Here is a 22,551-nt window from a genome sequence, read left to right as displayed (position 1 = left end):
TGTTTATAGCAGCACAATTTGCCATTGCAAAAACATGGAACCAGCCCAAATGCCCATCAATCAACAAGTAGATAAGGAAATTGACATATATATATAATATGGAATACTACTTAGCCATAAAAAGGAATGAGTTAATGGCATTTGCAGCAACCTGGATGGAACTGGAGACTATTATTCTAAGTGAAGCAACTCAGGAATAGAAAACCAAACATCACATGTTCTCACTCATAAGTGAGAGCTAAGCTATGAGGATGCAAAGGAATAAGAATGATACAATGGACTTTGGGGACTCAGGGAAAAGTGTGGGAGGGGGTGAGAAACAAAAAACTACAAATTGGGTTCAGTGATACTGCTCAGGTGATGGGTGCCCCAAAATCTCACTAAAGAACTTACTCATGTAACCAAATACCACCTGTTCCCCCAAAACCTATGGAAATAAAAAAAAATTTTTTTTAAAGAAAAAAATGTAAAGGCTGAAACACAATGCAAATCAAACGGCAAATAACAAATGGTACAATGTATGCAACATATATGACAGACAAAGATTAATCTCTTTTGTATATAAAATGCTCTTACAAACCAGTAATTTATTTATTTATTATTATTATTTTTTTGAGATGGAGTCTCGCTCTGTTGCCCAGGCTGGAGTGCAGTGGCGCGATCTCGGCTCACTGCAAGCTCCGCCTCCTGGGTTCACACCATTCTCCTGCCTCAGCCTCCTGAGTAGCTGGGACTACAGGCGCCCACCACCATGTCTGGCTAATTTTTTTTATTTTTAGTAGAGACAGGGTTTCACCGTGTTAGCCAGGATGGTCTCGATCTCCTGACCTCGTAATCCGCCTGCCTCAGCTCCCAAAGTGCTCGGATTACAGGCGTGAGCCACCGCCCCTGGCCAATTTTTTTTTTTTTTTTTTTTGAGACAGAGTCTCTCTCTGTTGCCCAGGCTGGAGTGCAATGGTGCGATCTCTGCTCACTGTCACCTCCGCCTCCGGGGTTCAAAGATTCTCCTGCTTCAGCCTCCCGAGTAGCTGGGATTACAGGTGCCTGCTACCACGCCCAGCTATTTTTTGGATTTTTAGTAGAGACGGGGTTTCACCATGTTGGCCAGGCTGGTCTTGAACTCTGATCTGCCTGCCTCAGCCTCCCAAAGTGCTGCGATTACAGGTGTGAGCCACTGTGCCCAGCCACAAACCAATAAATTTTAAAATCCAATGGAAAAATAGGCAAAGGACATTGTTAGACAATACACAAAAAGGAATAGACAAATAAGAGTCTAAACATGTGAAAAAACACTCAATGCCTCTCATAAGAGAAATGAGCATGAAAAATGTATGATTTGCAACTTGCCAGACTGACAGAAATCAAAAAAGTTTGATAATACTTTGGGCATTTCCATATAGTATTTTTGGAAATGTAATTTGGCAAAAATCTTTTTAGAAGGCAATATCTATTAAAAATAAAAACATTTAAATAAAAATGCATATTGATTTTAACCCAATCGCTTCATTTGTAACAATTAATTCTACAGGTATTCCCACATTAAACATAGGTATAAGGATATTAATTTGAGCAAAACGTTGGAAACTAAAATGTCTACCATTAGAAGACTGTCAAATATAATAATTGATATAATGAATTATATGGCCATTCCATTCCATTAGAATGGAATATTATACAGCTATTTTATTTGTATTGTTATGTAACCATTTCTCAAGTTATGTAACTATTTCTCAAATATATACACAATGTGTATAATATGCTATCATTTAAAAACTATTCTGTATACATGTGCACATGAATATGCATTCTCTGTAATGATTCATGAAAAAGTGGCAAAAATCCTTGTCTTTAGGAAGAACTGGGGCTTGGATAGGAAGGAGACTTTTATTCAGAACTTTTTGAACTTGTTCTTGTATACTTTTAACCATTTGAAGGCTAACATTTTCTTTTTTTTGTTTTTTTGTTGTTGTTGTTGCCATATGGTTTTCTTTTTTTTAATTATTATACTTTAGGTTTTAGGGTACATGTGCACAATGTGCAGGTTTGTTACATATGTATCCATGTGCCATGTTGTTTTGCTGCACCCGTTAACTTGTCATTTAGCATTAGGTATATCTCCTAATGCTGTCCCTCCCTGAAGGCTAACATTTTCACATATGAAGCACATTTAATAGGCAAGTTTCTCCCTGGTCTAGAAGAAATGTTACATAATTAGAAATCAAAGACACTGTGAAAACACTTGAGAATGCTCATGAGCACATACAATTCTAGTTTCAATCAAATAAAGCCTCTTGTGTTGACAAGACAAAATTAAAACCTTCAGTTTTCATTTCAGTTGTGCTAAAAATGAACCAGGTAGTGTCACTACAGTTACATTTTCTATGAACCTTTCTTGCTCCAAAGACAACTTGGTTATCAGAAAGTGTTTGTGTGGAGCAAGTGACATCTGTTGCCTATTTGTCGGGAGCAGAAGTCTGAGCACTTCTGTCCACTGCATCTTGTTTCAAAGTCGCCAAGGAAAACAATGCAGTCAAACACTGGGTGGAACACACATTACTCACATACAGAAGAGACAGAGCAAGATCAGCTTCCCTAGCGGACTTCAGTCTCCCATGACCAGAGGGTCCCTCTTGGCAGCTGACACAGGGCAGGTGGCCTGCAAACACTCCTCTTGTGCTGAAGGGCCCCCATCCCCTCCCGCACAGGAGACAGAGCAGTGGGATTGGTCAGATGCCATATGATACACACGCTTAAGCAGGGCAAAGGACTACATATTGACTCTGAAACAAAGGAAGATATTACTATACGGGGTGGTAAGTTCAGCACAGGCTCTGTGGACTCCTAGTCTCTTCAAAAGAAGTGTTCCAGGCCCAAGGTCCACTCTCAAACAACTGAGTAGGAGTTAAAAGACTGTATGTATGAGATTCCATTTCCCAATAGTTTGGCTCTTTCACAAGGAAGAAATCACAAGAGTCACAGAATTGAAAATGGGTTAGAAAATCCACAGTTATCTTGAAAGTTTTACCCATAGGGAAGCAGCATAATGAAGAATAAGAACTTAAGATTTGGAATCCATGTTTTATTTATTATCAATGGGCAATTGGGGAATTTTTAAAACTTCTCTGAACTTTAGTTTTCTTGTATGTAAAATGGAGCTAATACAATCAGCTTCCAACTTGTAATATGTTTACTGAGACAACACATAAAATCTCAGCCAGGTGCGCTGTCTCACCCCTGTAATCCCAGCAGTTTGGGAGGCCGAGGTAGGCAGATCACGAGGTCAGGAAATCGAGACCATCATGGCTAACACAGTGAAACCCCGTCTCTACTAAAAATGCAAGAAATTAGCCAGGCATGGTGGCGGGTGCCTGTAGTCCCAGCTACTCAGGAGGCTGAGGCAGAAGAATCTCTTGAGCCCAGGAGGCGGAGGTTGCATTGAGCCGAGATCGCACCACTGCACTCCAGCCTGGGTGACAGAGGGAGACTTTGTCTCAAAACATATATAAATAAAATTAAAAAAAAAATAAAACTCTACACCACCTGTCCTAGCACAGAGGTATTAAGTGCTCACTATAGGGTCAAACTTACAGGGAAATATGGGTGATGTAAGTGCTATTTTGAATTTTCTTTATAACTAAAAGAAGAAAATTAGCAAATAATGTTTTCAGACAGTTCTATTTAATACTTTATGTATTTGAGTAACTGACTAAAAAGCAAATGTTCATCAGGTTTTTTTGGGTTGCACAAAAGGAAAATATAAGGTTTGTTTGCCAAATTCATTTGGATGTGAAGCCAACTTCATCAAACTTAAAAATTCTAAGTCTTTGTGACCTAGGGTTCTCAAAATAGCTAGAATACTGTTCTTGGATTAATGGTTCAAAGAAGTCATTATGTTTTGTTTCTTGATGTTGTAGATTTAACATCATATTGGTAGAAATGTGTAACTTCTTACATGGATTAGACATCAAGAAGCCAATGTGTACATATAAACTAAAAACTGAAAATGAATACATTCAGATATTAAATTATAAAACTGTATAAATACAAATTTGTTAATTTTCCACAAGGACCAAAACAATGCTATTAATAAAGAGTAATCTTTTTCATCACTCTCAAAAAATCTTCCTCATTTATTTCTCCATCTCCATCATGATCAGCTTCATCAAGCATTTCCTGTAAAACAAAATGTAAATATATGAAATACATTTAAAATGTATATGAAATACATTTAAAACGATAAAATGTAAATATATGAAATACATTTAAAATGAGATCAAAACCAAATTTTATTTTAAATGCATAAATACAACTAAAGTTAGAATTATAATCCTAAATTATCACATAAGTTATAATTACATATAAATTATAATTATAAAAATAAGCAAAATCTACCTGAAGTTCATCATGTTAAATTTTCCCCTAGTTTCTTAGCAAACCTCTTGATACTGGTTAGTGTTATACTTCCAGTATCATCATCATCAAATAATTTGAAAGCCTTCAATATTTCTTCTTTTTCATCTTTTTTACTGTTTTAAAAAAGAAGCAACTATCTAGTCTTTCATTTATTTATCTTATCAAGCTGGACTTATTAGATCTTTGGGGTCTAAAGCAGCAATGTGCCAAGTAGCTGAGTTCTGATTTTATTTATTGGTCTTTTAACAATTATGTACTCACATCTGCCCTCAAGGTGCTTAAATGTAGAGCTTGCTGAGGTGGAGGAGGCACAGGGTAGTCCAAAATGCATCTGTTATTAAACCTCGTAATTCAGATCCATTACCAAAAACGTAAGCTTCAAACAGGAAGGTTGTCTCTTTCAATGCTCCTTAGAATAGTGCCTGGCAAAAATAGGCATTCAATATATGTTGCCTGAATTAAAGGCTTCCAAATTCTGGCCCCATTCTCTCTATCCTGCAATATAGCCTCATTATTTCCTGACAAAAACGTCTTCTCCATATCATAGTCTTCTCATTACTACCCTGAAAACATATTTAATCTTGCTCTTCCTATCTCCCATCCTTAAAAACCTCGTTCTAATTACTTCTCTATAAAACTTCTGATTGCTCCAGCCCTAAAATATAGCAGGTTATTGCTAGTATTTCTTTGAAAAATAAAATCACAACTATATCATTTTATACTCATAATGGCAAAAAAAATCTTCAAAACTAATGGTGCCAATTCCTTCTTTATCAACTTCAGCTACCATTTTTTAAATTTCTTCTTTCTTTGGTTCAAATCTTAAGGCCCACATTGCAATCTGAAATAGGAAGAAAAGGAATTATAATATGCCATGATTTCTTTCTAAGCTTTTTAACTCCCTATTAAGAGCTTCTCTCTTCTCTATTATGGACTGAGCATAAACATAGAAAATTAGGTCAGCAGGCCTGTGTTTCAGTCCTGCTGTGCCATCATGTACATCACTGTTACACCCTGGGCTTTTGCCTACTCATTTATAAAGCACAATTAAAATGCTTAACAAGATATCGTTTTGTTAATGCAGGGCAGGCATATGCACTGAAGAGACTTTATATCAAGCTTTCAGAAGACTACTTTTAAAGAAAGCCTTAAAGATTGCCACAAATAATATGGTTTTTAAAATGATTTAGAATTAGAAATAATTTCAGAAACTTCTTTTACATCAGTGGTTCCAGACCCATCAATATCAAATAAATTAAAGGCGTCTTTAATTTCTTGCTTTTGGGATTCATTCAGTTCAATTTTTGCTGCTCTTTTCTTCCATTGGTCTGAACTTGTATGGTAGTTAGATGCCTGTAATACACACACATACGGGTGAAAGATAAATTATATAACTGGAATAGTTAGCAGAACCAGAATAATTGATGATAAACTATATTAAAGTACCTATTTCCTACCATAAAATGAACCTCAACAGGAGTAAGGAAGGAGTGCAGTTGCTGCCAGGGGCAGCCTTCCTTGCTCTGGCGAAAATACTTCAGCCCCGGCCCCAGCAGAAGGTTACAGCTTCACACTCACAATGTCCCCAGCCGGCAGCCGGCGCTCTCAGCCGGGACCTCCCGCGTCACCTCCCGCAGCCCCGCCCAACCCAAGTCTTCGCAGCTCACAGGCGGTTGCTAAGGCCGCTCTCACCGACCTCTGTCAGCCCCGCCCACCCAGCCTGAATGATTGACATCCAGTTCATCCAATGGACAGAAAAAAAGGCCTTTAAACCAGCCCTTTCTCTCTACTCTCTACCAATAGCGTGACGTCCCCGCCTTTCGCAGCCGGGCGTTAAGCGGAACTTCTGTCTCCCCCGCTGTATTTCTTAGCAACTAAGCCCCCGGCTACTCCAGAAGCCCCTCTTCGCACATGCGCAAACTGCGGACGGGGAATCGGGCGCCCTATCCCTGGCGTTTTTGGTGTTGCCGTCTCAGCCAGAATCGCGTCTGGCCGGTGGGAAGCCGGGAACTCCAGCCCCCCGTAGGAGAGGAGAAAGGAGCGAGGTTAGTAGTGAGGTGCTTCCGCTGACTGCTAAGCTAAGTCTTTCCTGAAGACGTGGGAGCCCGTATGTTTGATTTTTCTGTCCTCTTCGGGCCAGGGAAAGAATGAGAATCTAGGGCCTGGAGGGCCTGGGGTGAATTGGTCCAGCATGTGGCTAGGAGTACTAGAGGAAGAGGGGACTGCCCTTTCTTTTTGCCGCTAGACTTTCCTCATTTTCTACAGTGCCTGCAGCTGGGCCTTCAGCCATTTACCTCCTCCTGTTTTAGGCAGGAATGCTGGCATGGTAGACACCAGAATTCTGTATAGCAGTGGCATGGGGCAACAGTGTCGTTGGAGGGACGTGGGTATGGGGATAAGCATGGGTCTTGGGATGTATTTAAAGCTTCACTGCATACATAGATAAACGTTTTTACATGTGTTTCGTGTAGCATTTGTTTACGAGGTAGGACTTTGGCCCCACCCATAATTACTATCGGACCCCGCCCCCCAACCCCAACACACATATACACACACACACACACACACATAGACACACACACACAGCCATTTCCTTGGCCCAGTCCTAAGATTTGGCCAATTGTCAACGATATCAACTGGATCTGCACTTCAGAGTCAGACACAGGTAGTCTGATTATCCAGTTGATTCAGTGATGGCCTAGACTTGGATACTCGTGAAACTTTTGTAAACCAACTCAATCTCTTGTCCAGAGGGCCAGACTTACTGCTTCTGCCCGTTCTGAATTTGACCAGGAATCAGCTTAAAGAACAGGGGAGAAAGACTGAGGTAGGGTGGACCACTGACTTCCTGGTAGGAATGAAGAAATGAGAGAATCTTAAAACTTCTAACCTTTAATTGCTCACACATGCGGACCCCTTTTATGCCTCCTACAATGTCTTCTCTAGAGGAAATATTTTCTAAAAATTATACTGGATTCTTCAAAAATGGATTCAGGAAGAATACTAACTAGTCTTTTTTTTTGTCTCACTTATCTTCCTGAAGGCAGGAGAGGAAAACAAGTGCAAAGTGCATTCTTGAAGCACTCTGTCAAATCACTTTTCATGCTTTGTTAAGTAGAAACATGGCACATTTTCCAAAACCATCAGCCTGTCTTGTTCATATTATATCCCAGACAGACACGCAAGTATTGTAATCATTGATAAAAATCTCATTAGGTTTCTGGAAAATAGGTAAGTTTATCCTCATATTGCAGGTGATTTTTCCGTGTAAAGTTACCCAGTGAAAATTAAAATGGCACAAATTCAAGATAATTTTTGAGTTAAGTAAAATGTTATCACTTTACTATATGATTTTTCATGTCATTTATTTCACTTGGAAAGTTGCTCTTGATCAGTTTCAAGGTCACATACTTTTTTTTTTTTTTTGAGACGGAGTCCCGCTCTGTCGCCCAGGCTGGAGTGCAGTGGCGCGATTCCGGTTCACTGCAAGCTCCACCTCCCGGGTTCTCGCCATTCTCCTGCCTCAGCCTCCCGAATAGCTGGGACTACAGGCGCCCGCCACCGCGCCCGGCTAATTTTTTTGTGTTTTTAGTAGAGGTGGAGTTTCACCGTATTAGCCAGGATGGTCTCCATCTCCTGACCCCATGATCCGCTCGCCTCAGCCTCTCAAAGTGCTGGGATTACAGGCGTGAGCCACTGCACCCGGCCATATACTTCATTTTTGATACTAATATTAAAGGGATTTCTTAGACCCAGAAATGAATAGTGACCAAGTATATACTCAACCCAATCCTAATTTCGAGGATCTCTTGGATCATGTTTGATCTAATAACAATTAAATGGCTGAGTAGTATATTAACCTATTTTTATATCCCTATGATTTAGGCTTTTATATTTGGAATATTTACTGCTAGTTAAAATGTTTTTTTAATTGTAGGCTCGGATTCCAATTCCCAGATCTTGAATAGGATGTAATTAGTTTTGAAAACTAGGTATTAACGAATCTAACTGCACTTTAGAACATTAATCATCATCATTATCCAGGAAAACATTAAACACATAGGCAATCTTAAATCTCCCAAGTGTATTTAATGTTTTCTATATGTCATGCACTATGCCAACTACTGGGTGCGTTCGAAAGAAATAATAGTAGAATATAAAAGATGAATAACTAAGGAATCTACAGATTAGTGGGGAAGTGAGACACAAACATAATACAATGTTTTAATACAGGGTATTTTTCATCTGCTTTGGTACAGGGGTATAGAAAGTGCCTTGGGAGCATAGAAAGGAGGGACAACTCTACCCCAGGGCATTAGAGAAGGCCTGATAGGAAATGAGCCATTTGCGTTGGGTCATGAAAGATCTATAGCATCCATGGAGATGAAGAAAATATAGAATATTCAAATCAGTATAGCTTAGTGAAAATAAATGATATGTTCCAGTGTGACAAGATCATGAGGTTTATAAGGAAAGGTGGGAGAAGAGCCATAAATTAGGTTGAGGTTAGATTATAAGGCACATATATCAAGCCAAGGAGTAAAGACTTTCTTTTTTAAGATAAATAGATGTTTTTTGACAGTGGAGTAATCTGTTTAGGTTTGTGCTTTTTCAGTGCTAATTCTGACCACCATATGAAGGAGGAACTCTCATTAGAAGCAATTAAAGGGCCTCAACTAAGGCGGTGCCAAATAGGAATCAAGTCAACTCCAAGGATGGTTAAAACTTGTATTCATGTTGGAGAAATACTAAAAGTGCCATCTGTTTTCTCTTGCTTCAATTTTGTACTTAAATTTGGGGAAACAAATATGGTGAAAAAAATTCACTTACCAAATATTTATAGAGTACTTGCTGTGTGTCAGGCAATATTGTAGGTACTTGGGATATATACCTCATTGACTAAAATTGCCTTCCTGGAAATTACATTCTAAGAGAGAGATATAGTCTATAAAAAAATAAATAAACTATATCCTATTTTATAAGGGAATAAGTGTTATGGAAAAAAGAAAGTATAACAGATGGAAGAAATCCAGAGTACAGAGGGAAAAGAGGATTTGTGGTATTCTATAGAGTGCTCAGGGTAGGCCTCATGAAAAAGCAGAAAATTTGAGAAAATATTTGAAGGTGATTCAGCAATAGATTTCGTAGGGGAGAGCATTCCAGAAAGAGGGAACAACTACAACAGAAACATTAAGATAGGGAACATGCAAAGCATTACAAAAAGGAGGCCAGAACAAAGTGGCCAAGGGATAAAATAGTAAGTGATAAAGTCAGAAGGGTAAAGAAAGGACTGCAGATAGTTAGGGCATTGTAAGGACTTTGACCTTGACTCCAAGTGAAATGGGTAGGCCTTGCAAGATTTTGAGCCTAGGAGTGAAAGGATATGAGTTCATTTTTAAAAGGGACTCCTGTGTCAAAGGCATAAAGCTTTATTTTCTGAGTTAGAGGTTTTTAAACAGTAGAGTGACATGATTAGACTTCTGTATTGGGAATAGACTGGAGATGAGCAAACAGTTGATTTAGATGATGAAAGGCTAATCATGCCCATCAAGAAAATATTGTTATTTTTCAAAATGCAGCTCCTGAAAGCATTGCATGTCTTATTATTCTAAACTGAGTACCTTAGACCAAAATGGACATAATCTTTGGAAAAAAAAACTTCTGATGTCAAAATTCCAGTTAAGTTGTCTGACTCTCCTCTTCCATTACACACTTAGAAAGTGAAAGAAACATTAAGCTGGCAAGTAGTGAAAACAGAGAACTGTTTGTGGAAAACATTGGTGCATAACAGGACATGCATAGCAGGACAAGAATCAGATTGTGTCTGTGTAATGCCAAGAAGAGTTGCCAGAAGTACTTATCATCTTTGAAATTATCCACTTTGTTATCCCCTTTGCTGTTTTGCCTTTTTATACCCAATCTCTTAGACGGTAGGGCATTTTTGTTTTGAGTTTTTATTTTATGTTAATTATAGCCAACTGTAACCTGTTCAAAATAATAATTTAGGAGCTCTTCTAGAGTTGGGAATGCTAAGACTTTTTTTAAAAATTACTAAAACTTGGAATAGCTTTTTCAAATGCCAAAGCAGATTTATCTTGAATATTGATTTTGATATCAGTTTCATGTGACTTTTTGCTTATACATTAGTTTTGTTTAAATAATTTCATGTCTTTTGTATCTAGGAAACTTTTTCACATAAATTAAATACAGATTAAATTTGAAATAGCCCATGACTGTTTCCATTTGCTCTAAGTTCTCTCTGACTTTTCTACTCATAGTAATATCTTGTGATTTAAGCATAGTATGGAAAGGAGATCATAAGCAGAGACTCTGATACATGTACAAGTTAAGAGTATGAATAAGGTTTAGAGGAAGGCAGAAAGGTTTGGAAGAGGGAAACGCAGTAAAAGATTCTAAAGAAGAGAGGGTGAATTACTATCATGCTGGGAAAGGGGCACCTAAAAGGCAGAATTATATAGTAGTTAATAGCATAGGCTTTGACATTAGACAAACCTGGGCTTTAGTCCATAGCCTTTTACAAATTAGCTGTGAAATTTTGTATATGTTATGTAACTATTCTGCTTCATTTTCCACATCACTAAAATAGATTATAGTACCTCCCTCATGTTGTTGTGAATACTGCATTACATAATACTTGTAAAATGCCTCATACTTAGTAAGCTTTCATAACATGTTTGAAATGAAAAACAAAACCCAAAAGTCAATCTTTTTAAGCTTGTCCTTTCAACAAATTATTCTGGAGCAACTGGATATCCATGAGGAAAGAAGAACCCCTACCTCACACCATTTACAAAAGTTAGTTTCAGATGACTTATGAACATAAATATAAAAGCTAAAACAAAGGGAAGAACAAATTTAGCATCTCATACTTCCTGATTTCAAAACTTACTACAAAGCTATAGTACTTAAAACTTGTGGTACTGGCATAAGGATGAATGTATAGATCAGTGGAATTGAATTGAGAGTCCAGAAATCCATAGACATCTACAGCTAATTGATTTTTCACAAAGATGCTAAGGCCACTCCATGGGGAAAAGAATTGTCTCTTCAGCAAATGGTACTGCAGCAATTGGATATCCACATGCAAAAGAATAAAATTGGACTCCTACCTTACACTTTATATGTAAACTAACTCAAAATGGGTCAACAAACTAAATATAAGAGATGAAATTATAAAACTCTTTGAATAAAACATTAGGATAAATCTTCATAACCTTGGATTTAGCAATGGATTTTTAGATATGACACAAAGAATATGAGCAAACAAAAAAATAGGTAAATTAGATTTCATCAAACAACAACAAAAAAATAGGTAAATTAGATTTCTAATTTCTATTTCTTTTTCTTTTTTTTTTTTTTGAGACAGAGTCTCGCTCTGTCGCCCAGGCTGGAGTGCGTGATCTCGGCTCACTGCAAGCTCCACCTCCCGGGTTCACGCCATTCTCCTGCCTCGGCCTCCTGAGTAGCTGGGACTACAGGCGCCTGTCACCATGCCTGGCTAATTTTTTTGTATTTTTAGCAGAGACGGAGTTTCACCGTGTTAGCCAGGAATGGTCTCGATCTCCTGACCTCATGATCTGTCCGCCTCGGCCTCCCAAAGTGCTGGGATTACAGGCGTGAGCCACTGCGCCTGGCCTAGATTTCTAATTTCCAACCAAAAAACATTTGGTCATCAAAATACATAACCCAAAAAGTGGAAACTAACTTACAGAATGAGAGAAAATGTTTGCAAATCATAGTTTTCATAGTTTGATAAGGATCTAGGATCTAGTGTCCAGAATGTATAAGTAACTCTTACAGCTTACCAAAAAAAGACTAAGTGCTCTATTTTTAAATGGTCAAAAGACTTGAATAGACATTTCTCCAAAAAAGATACACAAATGGCCAATGCACATGAAAAGGTGCTCAATATGAAGAAAATGCAAGTCAAAAACAATGAAATACCACTTCACATTCACTAGGATATCGATAATATTACAAAATATTACAAAAGCAAAAATGGAAAGTATTGTTGAGTATACTGGACTGAATATTCCCCCCAATTCATGTCCTTCTAGCATCTCAAAATGTGATCTTATTTGAAAATAGGTTCTTTGTACATGTAATTAGCTAAAGTGAGGTCATACTGGATTAAGGTGGGCCCTAAATCCAATGACTGGTATCACTGGGTTATAAGAAGGCCATATGAAACAGAGGCAGAGGTTAGAGTTACGCAGTTAGAAGCCAAGGACCACCAGGAGGTGGAAGCTGGAGGAAGCAAGGAAGGATTCTTCCCTTGACCTTCAGAAGGAGCATGGCCCTGCTAGCATTTTGATTTTGGGCTTCTAGACTCCAGAACTGTGAAAGAATAAATAAGTATTGTTTTAAGCTACTCAGTTGTTTGTGGTAATTTGGTATGGCAGCCCTAGGAAGCTGATGCAGTGAGGATGTGGAGAAATCAAAACCCTCATACATTGTTGGTGGGAATGTTCAGCTGTTATGGAAAACAGACAGTTCATTCAAAAGTTAAAGATATTTGCTCCTCCTTTTCATGCCTGTGGCTGGATGTCCCACAACACTATAGGAAATGTGAGTCAGGCCTTTTGCATTAAGCAACAAAGAACTATAGACTCCACCTTTTCACCCAAATCTTGAATGACCAGTGAAAAGCAACTTATTTCGGAGGAAGAAGCAGCCCTTGAAATGTTAAGGCTTGGGCTTGAAAGTTGAAGAGCAGGAATTCTTTCTTTCAAAGACCCTAGAGCATAAACCTTTGTGTGGCCAAGTGGGATCAGCCCTCAAGGGCACATGCCAAGGACAGAGCAGCCCATGTAGACAGCTTCAGAGGGCATGGGGATGTGGGGAGTTAGGGGTAGCTCCTCATTAACTATTTGTTGGGTGAGTATAAGGGTGAAGCTCAGTGGCAGTCAGGCACCTCTGCAATGACAAGCTGTCTCTCCCCTACGTGTTTAGCATATATTATTAGAACACGTCCCATGCCCCTGCTCCCTTTAAGGCCAAGTAGAGAAATCTGGCAATAAAAGGCAAATGTGAGCATGCTTTTTTTAAGATGCATCATAAGTGGTTTTCTTTAAGTGAATGAAGACTTTGACAGAGAAATGTCTTTGTAAGCAGACATTAAGAATGCTGGCTGGGTGTGGTGGCTCACACCTGTAATCCCAGCACTTTGGGAGGCCTAGGCAGGAGGATCGCTTGAGCCTGGGACTTCAAGACCAGACTGGGCAGCATGGCGAAATCCCATCTCTACAAAAAAAAAAAATACAAAAATTAGCCGGGTGCGGTGGCATGTGCTTGTAGTCCCAGTTACTTGGGAGGCTGAGGTGGGAGAATCACCTAAGCCCAGGAGGTCGAGGCTGCAGTGAGCCATGCCACTGCACTCCAGTCTAGGTGACAGAGCGAGACCCTGTCTAAAAAATAAAAATAAAAAGAATGCTCATCATTTCTGAGTTCGCTGTGACTTTTAATACTGGGAATCTCCCTTGTAACACTGGAACTGAAAGACAGTGACGAAAGCTATGTCAAGCATTCATTATTTGAAGAGAAGGAGAAATGCCACATACCTTTCCCATTGAACCTGTGGTGGAATAAATCCATGGTTGTGTCTTGCTTTGAACAGACTTTTGTTCCCAGCACTCTTCACGATGGATTTTTATGCTTCATTTTCATATCTCTCTGCACAATTAGATTGGGAGTTCCTTGAGGGCCCAGTATGTATAATCTTTGTCTTTGTAATCCTGGCAATTAACACAATGCCTCCTGGTACACTGTAGGTGCTTAAGAAATATTCATTGAATGCATGAATGAATGAATGAATGAATGAAATGAAGGAATGACTAGGAATGTTTGTAGTGCTATAATATATAATGGGATATACTCTGGTTTACTAATTAGTTTCATAATAAATAGTCTGTATCATCCAGTAATGTTGAGTGTTTTGCTTTGCGTACTATAAACCTTTCAGTTGTTTGGGCATCACCGTTCTATGACAACTGTCTTCAGCCTGGAAAGTTACCACAGAAATTGTTACATGATCAAATGGTACATCTGTCTTGGCAAACTGAGAAAGCCAAAAATGACTCCAGACAATCATGTTCAGCTGATTCCATGCAACCTCTAAAGCTGGTCTTATCCACATTTGGTATTATTTCTAATTTTCACGAGCTTGCATTTCCTTGGAATACTCATGGCTGAAAGAGTAAAATATAATGAAATATTTCTTAAAAAAAAAAAGTTAAAGAATTACCACATGACCCAGCAATTCCACTCCTAGGTATATAACCAAAAGAATTGGAAACGGGCACTCAAGCACATATTTATATACAGATGTTCATAGAAGCACTCTTCACAATAGCTGAAAAGTGGAAACAATTCAAATGTCCATCAGTGGGTGAACAGATAAGCAAAATGTGATACATAAATACAGCCATAAAAATGAAGGAAGTACTAATACAATGTGGATGAACCTCAAAAACATGCTGAATGAAAGACACAAATGTCACATATTATATGATTCCATTTCTATAAATATCCAGGACAGGTAAATCCATAGAGACAGAAAGGAGATCAAAATGTTTTGGAGGTAAATAGAGGTAGTAGTTGTATAACATTGTGAGTGTACTAGATGCCACTGAATTGTACAGTTTAAATATGGTTACCTTTCAGTTAAAGACTACAACCATAAAGCTTTTAGAAGAAATATAGAAGAATAAATGTTCTGCTTAGGAGTAGGTAAAACTTTCTTAAATAGAACACAGAAAGCAACCTTATAAAAAAATTTTTAAGATACATGGACTAGGGAAATAGGTTGCTAGGCACTATTAAGGGGCACTTGAGATTTGAGGTCCATGAACTTAAAATGCTGCTAATGAGCATGGTTGTGTTTTTCTGTTTATTTTCACCTGCACCAGGGCAAGCATGGAGTAGACAAGGTTGAATTTCATCAAGATTAGTAGCTTTGCAAGGTGAGTAAGATGAAAAGAAAGAGGGGCAAGGAATTTGAGGGCTTGTTATATGTGCAATGGAGTGATTGTAATAATTAACAAATGGAATTTAAACCAGGTAAATAGGGAATTGATAATATGAGGGTTGGAGGTGAAGGAAGGGCAACCAAACATGATAAGATCAGTTAGCTGGAAGACATAATGGGTCTCAGGATTGTTGAAGTTAGAGTCCTAAAGTATATTTTGATGCTGCATTTTGTTTTTTGTTTTGTTTTGGAGATGGAGTCTTGCTCTGTCTCCTAGACTGGAGTGCAGTGGGCAACCTCACTCAGCTCACTGCAACCTCCGCCTCCCAGGTTCAAGCAATTCTCATGTCTCAGCCTCCTGAGTAGCTGGGATTACAGGCATGCACCACCACACCCAGCTAATTTTTGTATTTTTAGTAGAGATGGGGTTTCGCCATGTTGGCCAGGCTGGTCTTGAACTCCTGACCTCAAGTGATCTGCCTGCCTTGGCCTCCCAATGTGCTGGGATTACAGGTGTGAGCCACTGTGCCTGGCCTGATGCTCCATTTTGATGCTGTGTAGGGATATGCCTGAGTATATTATGAATTTTTATTCTACAGAATTGAAAATTTCACAAAAGAGGATTTGAAACTTAGTTCACACAATTCGTTATTCGTTGTCCTAGGCAGTACTAGTTTTCTTCCTTAGTCCTTAAAAGCCTGTTGGAAGCTACTCTTGAGGAATACAGGTTGAATATCCCTTATCTGAAATGAGTGGGACCAGAAGTGTTTCAGATTTTTAATTTTTTCGGATTTTGGAATATTTGCATTATTTATTTACCAGTTATATTAGTCAGGGTTCTCCAGAGGGACAGAACTAACAGGATATATGTGTATATTAAAGGGAGTTTATTAAGGATAATTAACTCACATAATTACAACGTGAAGTCCCATGATAGGCTGTCTGCAACCTGAGGAGCAAGAAAGCCAGTAGTGGCTCAATCTGAGTCCCAAAGCCTCAAAAGTAGGGAAGCTGACAGTGCAGCCTTCAATATGTGGCCAAAGGCCTTCTGGCAAACCACTGGTGTAAGTCCAGGAGTAACCTGGTGTAGCCTGGAGTCTGATGTTCAAAGGCAGGAAGCATCTAGCACGGGAGAAAGATGAAGACTGGAAGACTCAGCAAGCCAGCGTATTCCATCTTTTTCCACCCGCATTTTCTAGCCACGCTGGCAGCAGATTGGATGGTGCCCACCCATATTGAGGGTGGGTCTTCCTCTCCCAGTCCACTGACTCAATGTTAATCTCCTCTGGCAACACCCTCACAGACACACCCAGAAACAATACTTTGCATCCTTCAGTCCAATCAAGTTGACAATATTAACCATCACACCAGTTGAGTATTCCAAATCCAAAAATCTGAAATCTGAAATGCCCCAGTGAACATTTCCTTTGAGTGTCATGTCAGTGCTCAAAAAGTTTCAGATTTTGGAGCATTTTGGATTTGGGATTTCAGATTTGTGTTGCTCAACCTGTGTCGTGCTATGGCCTGCTGTTAAGATAGATCTTGAACTATGCTACTCTTCAGCTTCAAGGATGAATTTAGGTATTACAGAAACAAAATTACCAGTGATGTGGCCAGTACTAGAGGAAAAGCAAAAATCTAAGAGTTGTTTGCTCTTTAATATTTGACATTTAAAAGAAATATATTACCCCAAGAATCATCAAGTTTTAGAGTTAGAAAAGAAAATTTTACTATAGATTATCATCTATAATCTTAGCTCCTTAGCTCCAGCACTTTTAAGTAACAGGGAGCTCACACCTCACAAGGCAAGTAATTTTATTAATAGGCAGCTTTTCAATTAAGGAGTACCTTGTTGAGAGTTCTTTTTATTGGGCTAAAGTCTTTCTTGTAACTTTCTGTTCACTTTGTATGTGAATTCTGAAATATGCAGACGAAGTGCAATTGCTCTTGAACCTCCCTTTAAATAGCATTTTTTTTCTTTATAATCTATTCAGTAACCAAATCCATCCCCTTCCCTCCAGCCCTCTTCCACATTTCTCACCTAGATAACTACGGAAGATTCTTAATTGGCCTCTCTACCTCCAGTCTAGTACTTGTCTAGTCAGTCCTCTACAGTGTTATCAGAGTGGTAATATATCCAAAACATTACAATTATTATTGTTATTAAAATAAGAACTCATAAAACATGGTGACAGACATTGTTCTAAGTACTATATTCACTCCTTATAATGACTCTATGAAATAGCTTCTATTATTATCCCTGTTTTTTAGATGTGGAAATTAAGGGATAAAGTACATAACTTGCTGAAAGCTATATAGCTAGTGAAGCAGTAGGATTAAGTTCACACCCAGACTTCTAGGTTTAGAGTACATGTTTTCAAACACTACATCAAGTTGTTTCTTGATCTTTTTTATTAAAAACATTTTAGTGGTTCCCATTACAGGATCAAGTTTAAGTTACTTGCTATGGTACATAATGCCCTTCGTAAACCAGCTCATTTCCTCTTCTAGAGCTTCATCTGCTACTGTTCTCCACTACATGGTTTTGTTTTTTTGGTTTTGTTTTTTGTTGTTTTTTTTTTTTCTGAGACTGAGTCTTGCTCTGTTGCCCAGGCTGGAGTGCAGTGGCGCCATCTTGGCTCACTGCAACCTCTGCCTCCTGGGTTCAGGTGATTCTTCTGCCTCAGCCCCCAAAGTTGCTGGGACTACAGGTGCATGCCACCACACCCGGCCAATTTTTGTATTTTTAGTAGAGACGAGGTTTCGCCATATTGGCCAGGCTGGTCTCAAACCCCTGACCTCGTGATCCACCCGCCTCGGCCTCCCAAAGTGCTGGGATTGTAGGCATGAGCCACTGTGCCCAGCCGCTCCACTATATTTTTTATATTCTCATAAAACCAGGCTACTTCTATTTCCCTTAATACACTATGTTTTTTTCACATATGTGTACATTTACTACTACCTCCTTCAATTTGTAACTCTTTCCAGTTATTTTTCAAGACTCATTCCAAGAATTGCTTTCTTCTGGAAACATTGCCTATGGCCCTCATGCTTCATTTCCTCTGTTGGATGGAGTGCTTCTCTTCCATTCCCCCATACCTTTATCATTAATAGAATAATAATACTGTATCATTGCACTGACCACTTTTAATGGAAATTATATGTACCTCAAAAGCAGGGAGCATATCTTGTTTTTATTTCTATATAGAAATTATAACTGTGAATTATACTGAATAAAGTTCCAAGTTTTTATTTTGTTTGCAGATCATGATACATGGTGATGGCTTGCAGAGTCGTAAACAAAAGAAGACACATGGGACTTCAACAACTTTCATCATTCGCGGAAACAGGAAGAACTTTCCTGGGCCCGCTAAAATCATCCAAATTTATTATAGATGAAGAATGTCATGAAAGTGTATTAATCAGTTCAACAGTAAGGCTTCTTGAAAGTTTGGATTTAACCAGTGCAGTGGGACAACTTCTCAATGAAGCAGTTCAAGCACAAAATAACACATATAGAACTGGAACCAGTACTCTTTTGTTTCTTGTTGGTGCTTGGAGCAGTGCAGTTCAAGAATGTCTTCATCTTGGTGTCCCCATTTCCATAATAGTGTCAGTAATGTCAGAAGGCTTAAACTTTTGTAGTAAAGAGGTAGTTTCTCTTCAAGTACCTGTTCACAATATATTTGACTGTATGGACAGCACAAAAACATTTTCTCAACTTGAAACATTTAGTGTATGTTTGTGTCCTTTTCTACAGGTCCCTTCAGATAGTGATTTGATAGAGGAAGAGCATGGTCTCAAAGATGTTGCCTCTCAAACACTGACCATTTCCAATCTTTCTGGGAGACCTCTTAAATCATCTGAATTATTTAAACCTCAGACTAAGGTTGAAGCAGATAAGAACACATCACGAACTCTGAAAAACAGCCTGCTTGCAGATACCTGCTGCAGACAGTCAATACTAATCCACAGTAGGCATTTTAATAAGACAGATAATACTGCAGGGATAAGCAAACCAGATGGATTTCAAGAACATGTTACAGCTACTCTCAAAACTTACAGATGTAATGATTTGGTAGAGTTGGCAGTAGGCTTGAGTCATGGAGATCACAGCAGCATGAAGTTAGTAGAAGAAGCAGTACAGCTGCAGTATCAGAATGCTTGTGTGCAACAAGACAACTGTACAAAACCATTTATGTTTGACATTTCAAGAATTTTCACTTGCTGTCTACCAGGCTTACCTGAAACTTCTTCTTGTGTTTGTCCAGGATATATCACTGTTGTGTCAGTATCTAATAATCCTGTGATCAAGGAATTGCAGAATCAGCCTGTCCGAATAGTTCTCATTGAGGGTGACCTCACAGAGAATTATCGCCACCTGGGATTTAATAAGTCTGCAAATATTAAAACAGTATTAGATAGCATGGAGCTTCAAGAAGACAGCTCAGAAGAACTGTGGGCAAATCACGTATTACAGGTATTAATCCAGTTCAAGGTGAACCTTGTCCTGGTACAAGGAAATGTGTCCGAACGCTTAATTGAAAAATGTATAAACAGTAAGCGGTTGGTAATTGGCTCAGTGAATGGCAGTGTGATGCAGGCTTTTGCAGAGGCTGCAGGAGCCTTACAGGTGGCCTACATTACACAAGTGAATGAAGATTGTGTGGGCAATGGGGTCTGTGTGACCTTCTGGAGAAGCAGTCCTTTGGATGTTGTAGATAGGAACAACAGAATTGCAATCTTATTAAAAACAGAAGGAATTAATTTGGTTACAGCCGTGCTCACTAACCCGGTTACTGCACAGATGCAAACCAAAGAAGATAGGTTCTGGACATGTGCCTATCGTTTGTATTATGCTCTAAAAGAGGAAAAGGTCTTCCTTGGAGGTGGTGCAGTTGAATTTTTGTGTCTTAGCTGTCTTCAAATTCTTGCAGAGCAATCTCTGAAAAAAGAAAACCATGCCTGCTCAGGGTGGCTGCATAATACTTCCTCTTGGCTGGCTTCATCTCTGGCAATATACAGACCAACTGTGCTTAAATTCCTGGCAAATGGATGGCAGAAATACCTTTCAACTCTCCTATATAACACTGCCAATTACTCATCAGAATTTGAAGCCAGCACATACATTCAACATCATCTGCAAAATGCCACAGACTCTGCCTCTCCTTCATCTTACATCTTAAATGAATATAGTAAACTAAATAGTAGAATTTTTAATTCAGACATTTCAAATAAACTGGAGCAGATTCCAAGAGTTTATGATGTTGTTACACCAAAGATTGAGGCGTGGCGCCGAGCACTGGATTTAGTACTGTTAGTACTTCAGACAGACAGTGAAATAATTACTGGACATGGACACACACAGATAAATTCACAGGAATTAACGGGCTTTCTATTTTTGTAGTGTTACTGGCTAAGTCTTTGGAAAATAATTTTTCATAATATGTCATGCTAATAATAAATGTATTGATAGCCAAGTCATGGTGCCTAAAATGCCAGCTATTGCCAAGAAGAAAATAGTTGATGTCTGTCAATAATTGTGCATGGTCTGAGATTTTACCCTACTTATAAGCTAACAAGTTAGCCTGTTACTGTTTCATGGGATGCTACAGAATGCACAAGACACCTGGGTCAGAAACAAAGGACTTTTATCATTCACAGCAAACGCTGTAGCCAGAGCTTCATGTTGGTTTTATTCAGTTCCTCATTTTTCTGGTTCCCACAGGAGGAACACAAAGGGCCCATGACGAAAGCCTGCACACGGTGGGTTATGTTGTAAGCTTGGGTTATTAACTGCTTTTATAGTAAGCAAAAAACATCCTGGTCTTTGTCCAAAGGGAGTTATTACCCCATACTTCAAGATAGCTTAGTGTAAACACAAGCCTAGGACATGGACTAGGTAAAGACAAAGTCCTTGCATTCTTGGCATACCCAGTAAGTATGCAGGGACACTGAGAGCCCATAGTGGATGGTCTCTTCCAACAGTCTGCTCCTCAGCCGCATGTTCTTGGCCAAACTTGAATTTTCACCTGAGTATGCCACTCCATCAGCTACTCTGATTAACCTGACAGTCGGGTTGTTTAATCAGTACCAAATTTGTTCATTTGGTCTCATATAGCAATTAATGAAAGCTATTATCAGACACAGCAGCAGGATGAAGCCAACCTGCAGTATTAACCTCAGTCCTGTCCCCCAAGGTCTTGACTCAGTCAACTGTAAGTTCCAAGGGAGGACCAATAGGGCTTTTTATTAGGCAGCCAGAATGCAGTGAAGGACAATTTATTAAACTTTATGACCCAATAAAGGGAGCTTTGACTGACGTGCTGATAATGTGGTGTTATTGCCAATAATTATGGGTGCAATAGCTGGGCCAAAAAACAAACCCTGTTCCCTATGGAGAGCCCTTCTATGGCTTATTTTCCCCACATGCAAGTACATAACCCCAAAGGGTCCAGGTTACTCTAGTTCAGAATTATTGTCAAATCTGATTTAAATCATCATATATGGATTTCAGTCATATAAGTAGTGTCACTGAGTAGTTGCAGCCTCAGTTGCTGTACATGGTATAATCCAAGGCCACTCTGACAAATTTAGAGAAGTGTAAGTTCAGTCAGAATTAAACAAGATTGTGCTGGTCCCTGTGTTTCTACATGTTCACATCTGGGAGCCACCAGTGATGGCATCATGTACTGCCTCCTACACTGGTAGAGTCTTAGTAAGGTGTTGAGCCTCCTTTTTGCTGGTGAGGCCAAAGAGACAGCATTTATTTGTTTCATTGCTAAAGCAATTGAGTGCTATAAATCTCTCCAGTCTCAAAAAACGACTGGTCAAACAGCGCCCTAAATTTTGTCTGGGTTTACCAGCCATTCCTACTGGTAGAGGTATGAAAACACCACAGTCAAAGCTGTTGGAAGTGGCTTCTGATTTCAACCACTGGAACATCATCTACAGTTGACCTTTGAACAACAGGGGACAGGGATGACAACCCCCTGCGCAATCAAAATTCTGCATATAACATTTTTGGTTTTTTTGGAGACAGAGTCCCTCTGTTGCCCAGGCTGGAGGGCAGTGGCGTGATCTTGGCTTACTGCAATCTCACCTTCTGGGTTCAAGCAATTCTCCTGCCTCAGCCTCCCAAGTAGCTGGGA

General features: G+C 39.1%; 1 protein-coding gene and 1 long non-coding RNA gene across 3 annotated transcripts; one reads left to right on the top strand and one right to left on the bottom strand.

The window, feature by feature from the left end:
• Positions 1-3,473: 3,473 nt before the first annotated feature.
• Positions 3,474-6,034, bottom strand: LOC115835890. 2 transcript variants are annotated; one of them, XR_004030850.1, is made up of 3 exons: positions 5,992-6,034; positions 4,675-5,254; positions 3,474-4,173 (listed from the first exon to the last, which is right to left on the bottom strand). It is a non-coding gene; the product is annotated as an uncharacterized LOC115835890 (long non-coding RNA). The 2 variants fall into 2 exon arrangements; XR_004030851.1 differs by lacking the exon at positions 5,992-6,034 and having other exon boundaries at positions 4,675-4,835; positions 5,201-5,594.
• A 244-nt stretch (positions 6,035-6,278) lies between these two features.
• BBS12 (Bardet-Biedl syndrome 12) lies at positions 6,279-21,725 on the top strand. The gene is made up of 2 exons (XM_003271352.3): positions 6,279-6,458; positions 18,665-21,725. Exon 2 carries the CDS (start codon positions 18,675-18,677, stop codon positions 20,805-20,807), a length of 2,133 nt encoding a protein of 710 aa, XP_003271400.2. The 5' UTR covers positions 6,279-6,458; positions 18,665-18,674; the 3' UTR covers positions 20,808-21,725.
• Positions 21,726-22,551: the final 826 nt, after the last annotated feature.

The sequence above is a fragment of the Nomascus leucogenys genome, chromosome 7b (genome assembly GCF_006542625.1).
Source record: "Nomascus leucogenys isolate Asia chromosome 7b, Asia_NLE_v1, whole genome shotgun sequence".
Classification (NCBI taxonomy): domain Eukaryota; kingdom Metazoa; phylum Chordata; class Mammalia; order Primates; family Hylobatidae; genus Nomascus; species Nomascus leucogenys.
The sequence above is the reverse complement of the archived record's forward strand: the minus strand, read 5'-3'. Positions and strand labels throughout refer to the sequence as shown.

Coding starts and splice junctions, on each gene's coding strand:
- BBS12 (XM_003271352.3), top strand. CDS start 18,675: ATGGTGATGGCTTGCAGAGTCGTAAACAAAAGAAGACACATGGGACTT.